The sequence below is a fragment of the Pleurodeles waltl genome, chromosome 6, assembly GCF_031143425.1.
Source record: "Pleurodeles waltl isolate 20211129_DDA chromosome 6, aPleWal1.hap1.20221129, whole genome shotgun sequence".
NCBI classification, from domain to species: domain Eukaryota; kingdom Metazoa; phylum Chordata; class Amphibia; order Caudata; family Salamandridae; genus Pleurodeles; species Pleurodeles waltl.
Window position 1 is genome coordinate 842,991,160 of NC_090445.1, and position 15,206 is coordinate 843,006,365.

General features: G+C 44.6%; 1 protein-coding gene across 2 annotated transcripts in view; it reads left to right on the forward strand.

Moving 5' to 3' along the window:
• Window positions 1-15,206, forward strand: part of LOC138300325 (solute carrier family 2, facilitated glucose transporter member 9-like) — a 322,183-nt gene that overhangs the window by 132,161 nt on the left and 174,816 nt on the right. For both annotated transcript variants that reach the window (XM_069239555.1, XM_069239554.1), the window contains exon 3: window positions 2,237-2,397. In XM_069239555.1, the coding sequence (XP_069095656.1) occupies window positions 2,237-2,397 (161 nt within the window). The remainder of the gene's footprint in view (window positions 1-2,236; window positions 2,398-15,206) is intronic.

Consider the following 15,206-nt stretch of genomic DNA (forward strand, 5'->3'; position numbering starts at 1 on the left):
TTAGAAACGGTTTGTGCTGGTTTTCAGACTCTGCACACTTTACCACTGCTAACCAGTGCTAAAGTGCATATGCTCTCTCCCTTTAAACATGGTAACAATGGATCATACCCAATTGGACTACTTAATTTACTTATAAGTCCCTAGTAAAAAGCACCATATGTACCCAGGGCCTGTAGATTAAATGCTACTAGAGGGCCTGCAGCACTGATTGTGCCACCCACTTCAGTAGCCCCTTAACCTTGTCTTAGGCCTACCATTGCAAGGCCTGTGTGTGCAGTTTCCCTGCCAATTCGACTTGGCATTTAAAAATACTTGCCAAGCCTAAAATGCTCCTTTTTTCTACATATGACACCCCTAAGGTATGCCCTAGGTAACCCATAGAGCAGGGTGCTGTGTAGGCAAAAGGCAGGACATGTACCTATGTAGTTTACATGTCCTGGTAAAACTCCTAAATTCATTTTGACATTGCTGTGAGGCCTGCTCCCTTCATAGGCTGACATTGGAGCTGCCCTCATACATTGTTTGAGTGTGGCTGCTGATCTGAAAGGAGTAGGAAGGTCATATTTAGTATGGCCAGAATGGTGATATAAAATCCTGCTGACTGGTGAAGTTGGATTTAATATTACTGTTCTAGAAATGCCACTTTTAGAAAGTGAGCATTTCTCTGCACTTATATCTTACCTTACAATCTTGCCTTACAATCCACATCTGGCTGGGTTTAGTTGACAGCTCCCTGTGCATTAACTCAGACACACCCCAAACACAGGCTACTCAGCCTCACTTGCATAAATCTGCATTTTTAATTGGTCTTCCTGGGCTGGGAGGGTGGAGGGCCTGCCCTCGCCCTACTGGGACCCTGGCAGACAGGATTGAACTGAAAGGGCACCTGCGGCACTTCTAAGCCACTTCGAAGGCACATTTGGGTACATAAACAGGGCCCCTACCCCTACCAACTCACACTTCCTGGAGAAGAAACTTGAACCAGAACCTGCATCCTGCCAAGAACAACTGCCTGGCTGCCCAAAGGACTCACCTGTCTGCTTTCTGTGAAGGGCTGCTGCCTTGCTGTTGCCCTGCTGCCTTGCTGCTCTCTGGCTGTGGTGAAGAAGTGCTCTCCAAGGGCTTGGATAGAGCTTGCCTCCTGTTCCCTGAAGTCTCAGGACCAAAAAGACTTCATCTCTTCAAGAAGAACTCCTTGTGTGGGCGAAATTCGATGCACAGCTAGCCAGAAACGACACACAGCCTGCACTGCGGTGAAACTTTCACCGCATGCCGAACCGGAACGATGCAGCCTGACTTCGCAACGAGAAGATCGACGCAGCGCCAGCGTAGCGACTGGAAATTCGATGCGTGGCCCACTGAATTGATGCCGAGCCGGAACAACGCATCCTGCCTTCCAGAGAGGAATCGATGCAGCGCCTGCCGTGCGGTAGAAAATTTTATGCAATGCCCATCGGATTGACGCAGCTCCTGTTACTTGATCCTGCCAGCCCAGGAAATCCACGCAGCCCCCCGGGGCTGCTGACAATCCCGCAACCCAAAGAGCATCTACGACCGAGCACCGGAAATCGATGCACAGCCGTCCCTGCATGAAAAATAAACTAGGCATCCCCATGTGCGGCCCGAGAAATTGACCCACTACCTGGGTAGCTCTGACCCTGCATAGCCACATCCCCCTCCTGGTAAGAGCACAACTATGGACATTGGACACACGTGCCTAGTTGTCCCCAGCACCATTTTATGACCCATTACTCTTTTCCTGCACATTTATCATACTACTTTTAGTATTCAAAGTTAAATATTCCTGTATTGTATTGAACCTGGAAAAATATCTAGAGATACAAGCATTATTTTTCTACATACCCTTGTGAAATCTTTTTGGGGGTACCTCGTATGACTGTGTGTGTGTGTGTAGCACAAGTACCTTACGATTTGCCTTCTAACTTAGGCCTGCCTGCTCTGCACCAAGCTACTAGAGCGTGAGCACAGGCTAATTTATGATGTGTCATTGACTTGCCCTGACTAGAACTGTGGTCCCTACTTGGACAGGGTGCATACCTCTGCCAACTAGAGACCTGGGGCCGTATGTACAAACACATTTTCCCATAGACACAGAATGGGTAGAACCCTTTGATACATCTGGCCCCTGGTTTCTAACAGACAGTCTTCCAGTGAATGAAAACTTATCTTGTCCATTTAATCTCAGTTGATGGCATTGTGGTATGACTCGTTTCAGCACATAAAGGCTTTCTACAATGTCACCTGGTACCAGCGTTTCAGAGAGCCTTTGAGTCAGGAGTCACTGACGTTGATGTACTCCGTAACTGTCTCCATCTTTGCCATTGGTGGGATGCTGGGATCTCTGCTGGTTGGAGTTCTCGTAAATCGATTTGGAAGGTAAGGACAACAGTATATTTTATCACAGTGTGTGATCTTTTAGCCAATAAAAAAAAAATCATTCATTCAAACAAATGCACCTCTTTTTATCATCTCGTGCACACCTATAAACCACATATCTTATATTAAATACATTGTAACACTTGATTGGCAGAGCTAGATCTCATTCTACCCTGAAGATAATGAAAATTGCCCACTTTCGTAAACTGAAAAAACTACTGCTCTGATTTTTTACTAAGCAAATGCAGGCCTTCATGTACCAAATGTGACTGTAGCAAATCTGGCAATCTCACAAATCCTAGTGGGGAGTCGTTGGTTCATAGGGATTGCTACTATTACAGTCAGTTATGTTAAAATGAGTTGGTATCCTTAAAATCTGACACAATAGTTTAAAGTATATTTTTTGTTTGTGAAGAATACCACCTAAGGGACAATACAAAAAGTATGTAAACACTATTTCTGACTTCTGAACAACCAGCTAAAGAATTTCTCCCTCTATCTGATTTAGTTTTTGAGAAAGGCATTAGTTTTTTTTTGTTTTTTGTTTTTTTGTCTCCATTCTTACTTCTTCATAAAAAAATCTATTTCCTTCACACAGACACATGTGAGTGGGGGGGAGGCAGCTTTAAATGTTCCTTTTCAATGGTCTCCTAAGGTTTGAGATTGTATGTCTAGGCTTTTAGTGGGGTTGGAGACCTACAGGAGACAAACCTGCCAAAGGAGAAGTCACTGAAGCCCAAATAAAGGGTTTATGGTACCTGTCCCTTGGTCACAGATATTACTCCTCGATTGGAATCCTGTGTACCCTGGAGACACCAATGTGAATAGACCACTGTCTGTGTTAAAGGAAGGCTAGTCACCTGTGAAGTCCCTCTGAGTTCCACTTGTACCCTGTCATCTTCAATCTCTACATGGAAGTGTTTTGTGCTTTACTTACGGATAACCCCTCGAAGATTCACGAATATGCCAATGATGCACGACTGTACATAAGTCTTCTCTGCTTTAGACATCCAGTGCCTCAAAAACTGCCTGCACATCATTGATTCCTGGACGTCCAGCACCTGAAGCTACTTTGAAGCACAACCGCAGACAGACAGTACAAGCCTAGCTCTATGACCAGAACCTTGACCACTTAGAACCCCAAAATTAATTGACTGCCAAGTCACTTGGGATCACTCTGGGACACCAAGCTTCCCTTCAAGGAACACATTGGCAAAAAAATGGCCGTGTAGCAGCTCTCGTCTGAAATTGGAGAAACCTTTTTTCCAGGACAGGCTTTGAAATCCTTATTCAAGCCTTCATACTCTTGCATCTGGATGATGGAAAAAAAACCGCTCCCTTGCCTCCCAGACTTCACGCTGTCACCCTTTAAGGGTAGCCTACACACCATATCACATTTCTTCCAAGGCCTGATGCAACATGATCATGTCCCCCATCCTGATAGAATGCATTAACCTTTCAGGTGCCTTGGACGAGGGTCGCTCCCCTGGAGGGGAAAATTGTATTTAGGCCATTTCTGCCCCCAAGGGGGGCAGAAACCACTAGGCACCGGGGATTTTTTTTTTGGTGCTAATGTCACGCAGGGGAGCGACCCCGTAGGCAAGGGTCGCTCCCGGGGGGGGGGGGCTAATTTATTTTAGGGCATTTATGCCCCCCTGGGGGTAAATCGGCCTATTGTTATTAGGGGGGACAGAAACCTCTAGACGCCAGGGCAATTTTTTTCTTTTTTTTTTTTAGAGATGGGGAGCGATCCATTAGGCAAGGGTCGCTCCCCTGGGGGGCAAATTGTATTTAGACCATTTCTGCCCCCCTTGGGGGCGGATTGGCCGATTTTCAGTCAATCTGCCCCCAAGGGGGCAGAAACCACTAGGCACTGGGGATTTTTTTTTTGGTGCCAATGTCCCGCAGGGGGAGCGACCCCGTAGGCAAGGCCCCCCCCCCTCCCGGGGGAGGGGGGTTGGGGGGTGATTGGGGCAAATTTATTTTACGCCATTTCTGCCCCCTGTGGGGCTGGCTGAGCTAGAGGCCAAAATCCACAGGTAGGCACTTTGCAAAAGACACCTCTGTTTTCTGTGAAAGAATGTGATGTGTCCACGTTGTGTTTTGGGCCATTTCCTTTCGTGGGTGCTAGGCCTACCCACACAAGTGAGGTACCATTTTTATCGGGAGACTTGGGGGGAACAAAGAATAGCAAAACAAGTGTTATTGCCCCTTGTCTTTCACTACATTTTTTCCTTCCAAATATAAGAGAGTGTGTAAAAAAGACATCTATTTGAGAAATGCCCTGTAATTCACATGCTAGTATTATCACCCCGGAATTCAGAGACGTGTAAATAACCACTGCTCCTCAACACCTTATCTTGTGCCCATTTTGGAAATACAAAGGTTTTCTTGATAGCTATTTTTCACTCTTTATATTTCAGCAAATGAATTGCTGTATACCCGGTATAGAGTGAAAACGCACTGCAGGGTGCAGCTCATTTATTGGCTCTGGGTACCTAGGGTTCTTGATGAACCCACAAGCTCTATATGTCCCCGCAACCAGAAGCGTCCAGCAGACGTAACGGTATATTGCTTTAAAAAATCTGACATTGCAGGAAAAAGTTAGAGTAAAACGTAGAGAAAAATTGCCATTTTTTTCACCTCAATTTCAATATTTTATTTTTCAGTTATTATCTGTAGGAAACCCTTGTAGGATCTACACAAATGACCCCTTGCTGAATTCAGAATTTTGTCTACTTTTCAGAAATGTTTAGGTTTCTGGGATCCAGCATTGGTTTCACGCCCATTTCTGTCACTGACTGGAAGTAGGCTGAAAGCACAAAAATTCGTAAAAATGGGGTATGTCCCAGTAAGATTCCAAATTTGTGTTGAAAAATTGGGTTTTCTCATTCAAGTCTGCCTGTTCCTGAAAGCTGGTGATTTTAGCACTGCAAACCCTTTGTTGATGCCATTTTTCAGGGAAAAAACCACAAGCCTTCTTCTGCAGCCACTTTTTCCCATTTTTTTGAAAAAAGCAAACTTGTCACTGTATTTTGGCTATTTTCTTGGCCTCCTTCAGGGGAACCCACAAAGTCTGGGTACCTCTAGAATCCCTAGGATGTTGGGGAAAAAGGACGCAAATTTGGCTTGGCTAGCTTATGTGGACAAAAAGTTATGAGGGCCTAATCACGAACTGCCCCAAATAGCCGAAAAAAGGCCTGGCAGCGAAGGGGTTAACAGTCCAGGAGGCAGCTACATTTCCTGTCAGTCATTGACTTATGCTTGTGTTTGATGGAGTACACCTCTCCACAGCCTATTGGCTGGGTTTGCCATAATACCACACATGTACATGCATGCATACCTGCTTAGAATGTGCAGCTATTGTAGCACATTTCTCTACCAATTCTATAGCTGGGTGGCAGACCTTACTTGCTAAAACTCGCTGGTCACAGAACTTGTTAGTCATAACCACACATTTTTCTTATTGACGTGAATGCACTGTATGTGGGCATCTTCTTGAAGGGTTGTGCATTGCTCCTCTCACTCGTTCATCTTATGTTCATTGCCCCTCTTTCATCCTTTTAATTTATTAAACAGCACGAAAGTTAAGCCCAATGCCAGAATGACACATCATACAAACGACAAAGGAGGGGGGAGGGGGAGAGAGGACGGTAAAAATTAAATGAAGGATCTAAAAAGCATTTATTTTGCTCATAACTTTGGCGCAGTTTCATTGATCTGTATGAATCTGTTTTAGCAGACGCTTAGCTTTTTTTCAGCAATTTTTTTTTTTTTAGCTTATATTCAAGTACTGTTATTTGAATCTGCATGACCTTTTGCATGCTGTTAACAAGTTAGGACCCGTTCTGTTTAAACGTGATCCGATAAGGGGGAACAAAGGTAATTGGGGCAGATAAATATTTCATTTGCTTATTATTTTAGTGCCATTTTATAGATCAGTAGGACATTCGGTAGACCCCTTGCCATGGGTAACTCATACCTGATATCCTAAGTTGCATGCAGAGATTCCAAACAAACCGTGATTAGGGGGGTGGTTTGTTAATACATATGATTTTTTTTGTAGGTGTCAAGTTAAGCGCATTCCGGACACCAAATGTTTCATGCAGATCTGACATGAGGAGGTCTTAAAAGCTTTTATTTGCTAAGTAGTTTGACATCGCTTACAGTATTTGCATGAACGTTGATAAACCAGAATCGGCTTAACTTGCAAACTGCATTTCTGTTGGTTGGCTGCATGGGAGGCTGTTTGCCAGCGGCAAACAATCATGTATATGACCAAAGGGTACGTGCAGCAATTCCTGAACTGAAAGTATGTGCAGCAGTGGTGAGTTTTAAGGTTGAATTTTCTCAAGTCCTGACCTACACCAAGACCGTCCGTCCTCTCTGCACACAATTGAAGGCTGTATAGATGAGGGGTTAGGATGCAACATGATAAAGAGACTTTATTGTTCACCACCACACATCCACTTCATACTTCAAGAAAGACAACCACCAGTAGAACACTTTTCTCTTTCTACCTAAGAAAGCATAATTAATAAGAAGTTATGATTCGCATTGGTCACAACTCCTCAATGTGTTTTAAAAAAAATAATAATAAAAATAAAAAAAACACTGAAAATTGAAAGGGCCAAGATGGTGGTCGCTGTTTAATGCTGTTCCTGAACCCCTCCTCGTCATCCCTCCTTTTCCTGCCAGAGGGTGCTTCACCAAGGGCTTCTGACCATCAGTTGTATGCTAGGCGGACCCGTTGGTGCTGTGGAGGCTGGGGCGAGCACGAACGGGACTCTGGCAGTGGCGTGAGCTGTGCAGCTCGGCCTCTGCTACGGCTGTGCACATCCAAGCCTTCAACCTTTACCTCCACCCACGGTGGAGCTGAAAGAGTGGGCCACTCTGACCCTGCTTTGGCCAGGTTGCATCAATCCTTGGGCTCCTGCTGTTCCTTGGGCCCCAGTAACAAAGAAGGGATCCGTCCCCCTCTCCCGCCCCCCTCCCCCATATGAGCATGACCACGTGCGGCCTGTCTCCCCATTTTGACCGTGGTTGGCACGCTTGGGGTTGAGGCCCCAGGACCTCTTAGGCTGGGGCTGGCCCTGGGTAGGGTTGTGCCTCATCCCCAGTGCCATGAGCGAGGCTTACATCCGACACCACTCCCCCTCCACTCCTGGAAGATACCCGGAAGATCCAGAGGGCCTAAGGTGGTGAAGAGGAGATTTGCTGTCTGAGGCCCAGGGTTGGCTACACACCAATGAATTGAGGGCCATCTTCTGTTGGAGCCTTGATGGCCCCATGCTGACTTGAGGCATGTGGCTATGCATTGGAGGCCCCCTCCCCAATCTCTTTCTAGAATTCCCCCCCTCCCCCCCCGGGTTGCCTGGCATGGCTGAGCTGGCATTGACCCTGCTCCATGGAAATGGTCTTACTGATGGAGAGCCCAACCTGGGGATCATGGTTCATTGCTGCAGGTGGTAAATGAAGCATGCCTGTACTCCCTTCACCTTGCTGGCTGCTGTTGGATTGGAGGGGGCCTCCCTGTCACTCCTCTGGTGATTCTTCTTGGGACCCTGTCACATCTCGGAGACCTGCTTTTTCAGGTCATTGATCGCCTTGCTGGCCTACTGACTCCCTCCCCCCTGCATCTCCCTCCAACACCTTGGTGGGGACCCTCCTGCTGACCTCGAGTAGATCATGGGATGGTGACACTGCTGACTCCATTGCTTCCATCCTCAGGGAGGCCTCCGCTATGACCTACGCCTCACCAATACTTGGCTTGGACACCCTAGCTTCAGACTCATTCTGGCGTGCTTTATTCCTGGAGGTGACCTGGTTGCTAGGAGGAGGCAAATAACTGCTTCTGTGAAATAATTTGTGACTGGTGGGTTTTCCGAAGGGCTCTGAGGCACCCAATGCTGTGAAGTTCCTTGAGGATTCGCTCCAATCGTGGGTCCCTGTCTCAGCTCTTTTTCCCTGGTTTGTCGTGGAGTGAGCTCCTAGATCTTTGGCCCAACATCCTCCTCCTAAAGTTGCCTCTAATTACCCAGATTCTTACATTTTGGGATAGAGATGCAACCCTCAAGGAGGCTCATTGGTGATCCGAATCCAATTTCAAGAACTTGTGTATTAGGCTATACCCCGACTATACAAGGACTGTGTAATAACTCTGTCGCTCCTTTACAGAGGTCAAGCAGAAACTCCAGCCTCTAAATCTTTAATACATGCTCCTCTTCCTGGCACGGCTGGAAGTACTTCAACTCAAAGTCCTCCTTGACACCCATGAGCAGGCCTCAGAATGGCTTGAGGAGAGGAGGGACCCATGTGCTCCTCCAGATGGACTGAGCCCCGCCTGTGGACTCTGAGCGGCTGTCCTCAGAAGCAGCGGCAGACACGCTTCTATAAGACCTATGCTCGCGCCGACAGGTAGACAAGACCAGTCAGTCCCTGAATCGGAGCCCTCTACCTCCAAATCTGCAGGGACCGACAAAATGGTGCCTCAGACGCATGCTCCCAAAACCAAGGATGCTTAGACTGCCCCTGTATGATCATGCAAAGGTGGTTCTGGTACTGTATGATCAAGCGGCTGCCTTACATCAATTGGGTCTGCCTACTAATGATTGTATACAGCTTTCATTGTCTTCTCCAGCACAATGTTTTTTCTTCTGGGGATTTGTGGGGCTCTGCACTCACTATATGCTCCCCTATTTACCTTTAATTTCTTTCTATGTTGTATTCTTCGCCGCTGTTGTCAGGTTACAGTAACGGATGCTTCAGAGGTGGAAATATGGGGTAGAGGGAGTTTGGGGCGGGGTATGGGGTTTGGTTTGTTTAGGGAGCTTTTGTTGATTTGTTTCAGATGTCACCATTTCCTTCACAATTGTATCTCACTTCGTAACCTTACTGGACCTGCTCGTCTCCTTCCTTTGCAACTGTGTGTTCATGCTCCATTGTGGGGCCACCTTTGGGTCCTTTCCAGTGCTTACAGTAATGCACCATGCACTCTTATAAGCTGATGTCCTGGAAAGGGAACGGCCTCCAAGACCTCGTCAAGCGCAGTGCTGTTCTGCACTTTGCAAAATGTTATCAACCAGAGATCCTCATTATTCAGGAGACTCGCCTACTAGGTTCCCACTGCCCCTTTCTCCCTGAATATGGATATGATGGGGTTTTTCATGCCGGGTTTAATCTGTTCTCCCAGGGGGTGGCTGTCCTACTACACAGAAGGGTTCCTATGGTTATTTCCCACTCGTATGTTGACCCCCAAGGGTGCTACCTGGTGGTAGAGGGCCTACTTAAGGACCACCATTACAACCTCCTATCGGTTTACTTTCCCACTCGGGGGTGAGGGGGGGGGGAAGGGGCATTGCAATGCGGTCATTACCGCGCATGACCATTGCCACGCATATGCCTTTACCACAAATATTAATTTACCACGCATGCCTTTACCAGAAATAAACATTTACCATGCAAATGCCTTTACAACTAACTGCATGTTTGGTAAAGGTTTTGCAGGTAAGTAATAAGTGTTTAAGTGAGAGATTTTTTTTATATATATATATATATATATATATATATATATATATATATATATATATATATATATTCTTTTCCAAAACGGTCCAGAAAGTAGCACACCTAATTTGCCGGTGTTCCCTGGAGGTTGGACCAGCTTCAACTATTTTTTAACCACGAAAGGGAATGAGCTGCCTTTTAAATGTACAACACCATAGAAATTCACCAGTTCTAGTTAGTTACCTCAATTAACTATAACTCGCGCCCCCGCCATTCACATTTTTTTCATGAAACATTTTACTTCAAATATCACATTGATATTATCAATGATGTGAACAAAGATGTCATGAATGTCGTAATTTGTGGGTTAATTAGCAGTGCATGGGTAGGGCCTGAGTTATATTTATCTTAGGGCATGAGATTAGTTTCTTGAGGTAACTCTCACTATAACTGGTGAATTTCTATGGTTTCGTACATTTAAAATGTGAACCTAACTAAAACGTCTCTGTAACCTTCTTTTTTTTTTTTTTTTTTTTTTTTTTCTTAACGTATAGTAATTTTCATTACTATACGTTAATCCAAATTATGCCGCCTGGCCCTGAGGCCAAGCCCCTATAAGCACCCAACCTTGCACCGTGCATGGCCTTCACCCATGCACAGCAAAGGTTGCCAGCAAAACATAGCCTGCAGCTAACCCCCTAACCACCCAAACTCATGATGTGCATGGTCTTTTGGGAGTGTGTGGCGGGAGTTAGCCGCAGCCTCTCTGGGTCTGAGAATAGGTGTGAGAGGGTGTATCTGGGGGTGAGAGTATCTGTGAAAGTGTCTGTCTGGGTATGAGAGTGCATACATCAGTGTTTTAGTGGGTGCATCAGTGTGTGCATAGGTCAGTGAGTGGGTGCATGAGGTGGTCAGTGGCTCCGTGAGTGGCTGCGTAACTATCTGAGTGGGTCTGTAAATGGATCCGTGAGGGTATGACTGGGCCTGTGAGTGGGTGCACGATGGTATGAGTGGGTCTGTGAGCGGGTGCGTATGTGTATGAGCAAGTCTGTGAGTCGGAGACAAGATTGAAAGAGAGAGAAAGGGAGAGAGAGAGCGCAAGTTTGAGATTGTGGCACAATTTGAAAAGAAGATTTATTTTTTATTTAAGAGTAAGATCACATTTCAGTATGTGCCTTTAAACATTTTTACTAAAAGAAAAGATATGAGGGTACGAGTCTGGCTGGACTCAAACCCCGAAGGTTCAGTGTGAAGGTCTAATACCTTCACACTGAGCTATTCAATTTTTTTTTTATTATTCCTTTTTAGCCCTTTATGAGCTATGTGGGGTCACGGGGGAGCCCTTTAGGGATTAGTTTTCTGATCAATAATTTAATTGCAAATGTGGCAGTGATGATATCAAAGCTGCCAAAGAAGGTGTCATCCGTGATATAAAATGTGGAGTAATTAGCTGTGCATGGCGAAGGCACAGGTAATAGTTACCTTAGGGAGCAAGTTGTAGTTACTTGAAATAACTCTAACTAGAACTGCTGAATTTCTACGGTTTCATGTGAGTAAATTCAGAACCTAACTATAACGTCCCTGTAACCTCTTTTTTTGCATGCACGGATGTGAATATAAGCAGCACTTATAAGTGGCGGGGTTTGGCCATAGGGCCTGGATGGCCAGGCCGGGTCACCAACCCTTCTACATGCAACCAAAGCCAAGCTGCAGCATGAGTTTGGGTACAGTGGGATACCTATATCCTGACTCCTTATGTGTTTTTCTCTCTTCTTTTCCAACCCCAGAGCTGATGCGACAAATAAAATGACGACCACAACTTTCCTGTCAGGTTAGGGCCAGCCAATTAGATTCTTCCTGCGGCACGTGGATCCGCGGAGGGTCCGTGTCCCTATATATATATATATATATATATATATATATATATATATATATATCTACATTTTTTGGCCTTATATTACTCCGAAACTACTAAACAGATTTGCACCAAATCGCAAAAAGCGTGCTCTGCGCAGCAGAATCTACCTTTGCGCCAAATTTGGTGCAATTCCGTTCAATGGTTCAGCCTGTAGTTGTGTCTAAAGGTCCTATGAAAACAATAATGGGGAAAATGCTTTTTGGTACCCCCCTTTTTCTCGGCCCCCCCTTGACAGATCACCCCAAAGCACTTTAGAGACAGAAGCTGAACTTAGCAAAGTATACGTTTTAAAATTTTTGTGAAGATTCATCAAAAAGCCCCAAAGTTATTAACAATAAAAATACGCTTTATGTATATACAGGGAGTGCAGAATTATTAGGCAAATGAGTATTTTGACCACATCATCCTCTTTATGCATGTTGTCTTACTCCAAGCTGTATAGGCTCGAAAGCCTACTACCAATTAAGCATATTAGGTGATGTGCATCTCTGTAATGAGAAGGGGTGTGGTCTAATGACATCAACACCCTATATCAGGTGTGCATAATTATTAGGCAACTTCCTTTCCTTTGGCAAAATGGGTCAAAAGAAGGACTTGACAGGCTCAGAAAAGTCAAAAATAGTGAGATATCTTGCAGAGGGATGCAGCACTCTTAAAATTGCAAAGCTTCTGAAGCGTGATCATCGAACAATCAAGCGTTTCATTCAAAATAGTCAACAGGGTCGCAAGAAGCGTGTGGAAAAACCAAGGCGCAAAATAACTGCCCATAAACTGAGAAAAGTCAAGCGTGCAGCTGCCACGATGCCACTTGCCACCAGTTTGGCCATATTTCAGAGCTGCAACATCACTGGAGTGTCCAAAAGCGCAAGGTGTGCAATACTCAGAGACATGGCCAAGGTAAGAAAGGCTGAAAGACAACCACCACTGAACAAGACACACAAGCAGAAACGTCAAGACTGGGCCAAGAAATATCTCAAGACTGATTTTTCTAAGGTTTTATGGACTGATGAAATGAGAGTGAGTCTTGATGGGCCAGATGGATGGGCCCGTGGCTGGATTGGTAAAGGGCAGAGAGCTCCAGTCCGACTCAGACGCCAGCAAGGTGGAGGTGGAGTACTGGTTTGGGCTGGTATCATCAAAGATGAGCTTGTGGGGCCTTTTCGGGTTGAGGATGGAGTCAAGCTCAACTCCCAGTCCTACTGCCAGTTCCTGGAAGACACCTTCTTCAAGCAGTGGTACAGGAAGAAGTCTGCATCCTTCAAGAAAAACATGATTTTCATGCAGGACAATGCTCCATCACACGCGTCCAAGTACTCCACAGCGTGGCTGGCAAGAAAGGGTATAAAAGAAGGAAATCTAATGACATGGCCTCCTTGTTCACCTGATCTGAACCCCATTGAGAACCTGTGGTCCATCATCAAATGTGAGATTTACAAGGAGGGAAAACAGTACACCTCTCTGAACAGTGTCTGGGAGGCTGTGGTTGCTGCTGCACGCAATGTTGATGGTGAACAGATCAAAACACTGACAGAATCCATGGATGGCAGGCTTTTGAGTGTCCTTGCAAAGAAAGGTGGCTATATTGGTCACTGATTTGTTTTTGTTTTGTTTTTGAATGTCAGAAATGTATATTTGTGAATGTTGAGATGTTATATTGGTTTCACTGGTAATAATAAATAATTGAAATGGGTATATATTTTTTTTTGTTAAGTTGCCTAATAATTATGCACAGTGATAGTCACCTGCACACACAGATATCCCCCTAACATAGCTAAAACTAAAAACAAACTAAAAACTACTTCCAAAAATATTCAGCTTTGATATTAATGAGTTTTTTGGGTTCATTGAGAACATGGTTGTTGTTCAATAATAAAATTAATCCTCAAAAATACAACTTGCCTAATAATTCTGCACTCCCTGTATACTGATTTTTCTTTTTTTTTTTTCTTTTTTTTTCTTCTTTTTTTTTTTTTTTTTTGTGGTAAGAGCTTTTTAGGTTTAGAGTGGGAATGTTTTTTTGTGGTGATGGCATTTTTAGTTTTTGGGGTGGGTATAGGTTTTTGGGTGGGACGTTAGTTAGGCTCACATTTTAAATGAATCAAACAGTAGAAATTTAGCAGTCATAATTAGTTATCTCAGGTAACTATAACTCCTGACCTAAGGTAACTATAACTTGCACCCCCGCCATGTACAGTTGTCTGATCAATAATTTAACTTCAGATGTTAGTTACATTATAAATGATGTTATCAAAGATGTCATGAGTGCTGTAATTAGCAGTGCATGGGGAGGGCGCAAGTTATAGTTACCTTAGTAGCTACTTGAGATAACTCAATAACTGGTGAATTTCTATGGTTTAATATATTTAAAATGTGAGCCTAACTATAATGTCCCTGTAACCTTTTTTTTTTTTTTTTTTTCTTTCAGGGAATTTGTTTTTTTAATGTATAGTAATTTTCATTAGCATATGTTAATCCTATCACTGCCCTGTGTCCAACCCCTACAACCCCCCAATCCTGTGTTGCCTTCAGCCGTGTACAGTGTGGGATGTCTGTAGGCTTGGCATGCAGCCAACCCCTATAACCAACCCAACCCCGTGCTGAGCATGGTCTGCGGCTGCGTAGCAGGTGTTGGCCGCATGGCCTGGCCTGTTGCCTGACCCTGTAGTCAACCCCTATAACAACCCTGAATGGACCCTCTCCTCAGGCCGATATGCCATCCCCCAGGGCTAAGCATAAATATTTGTTTTTGGGGAGGGTGTCTGCCTTAACTTGACTCCTAGGGTGGAATTGCTGGGGATGGTTGATGAACTGAGTGGATATCTAGCTTGACTGTACCTTCATAGGTGTAGCCACCTTGGTGGCTAAAAGAGACATCCCTTGGTGGTGAAATTCCCCCGGTGCCCTGATCCTGGTGGAATGGAGGACAGGAGTGGACTGGTGTGCCCAACCTGAAATATGTTTCCACAGCCTTTGGGTGTCCATAGAAATTCAACAAGATGTGGGGTGCATAGCATGGACTGGGGTTATGACTTGTTAGCATGTTACACTGTGCTAGTGAAATGCGTATGTAAATGTACTGTACTTGTCGGTTTATAAACTAATAAAATCTGTTATAAAAAATAAGAAAGACTGAAACTCGTTCAAACACTTAACGATCAGCCCCAGTTATGAAATAAAACCACAACCAAATCCCATTGAAATTCAGTTATGATTAGATCCATAAACCATAGCCTTTGCACTTGTAACACAAACCATAACCCCCACCAAAATACAATAACTATGACCTCACAATATTTAAAACAATAAATACAAGAACTCCACAGCTCATTTTTAAATTTCAATAAAGATCATATAGTATACATAATCATGTCACTCATAATGTTAA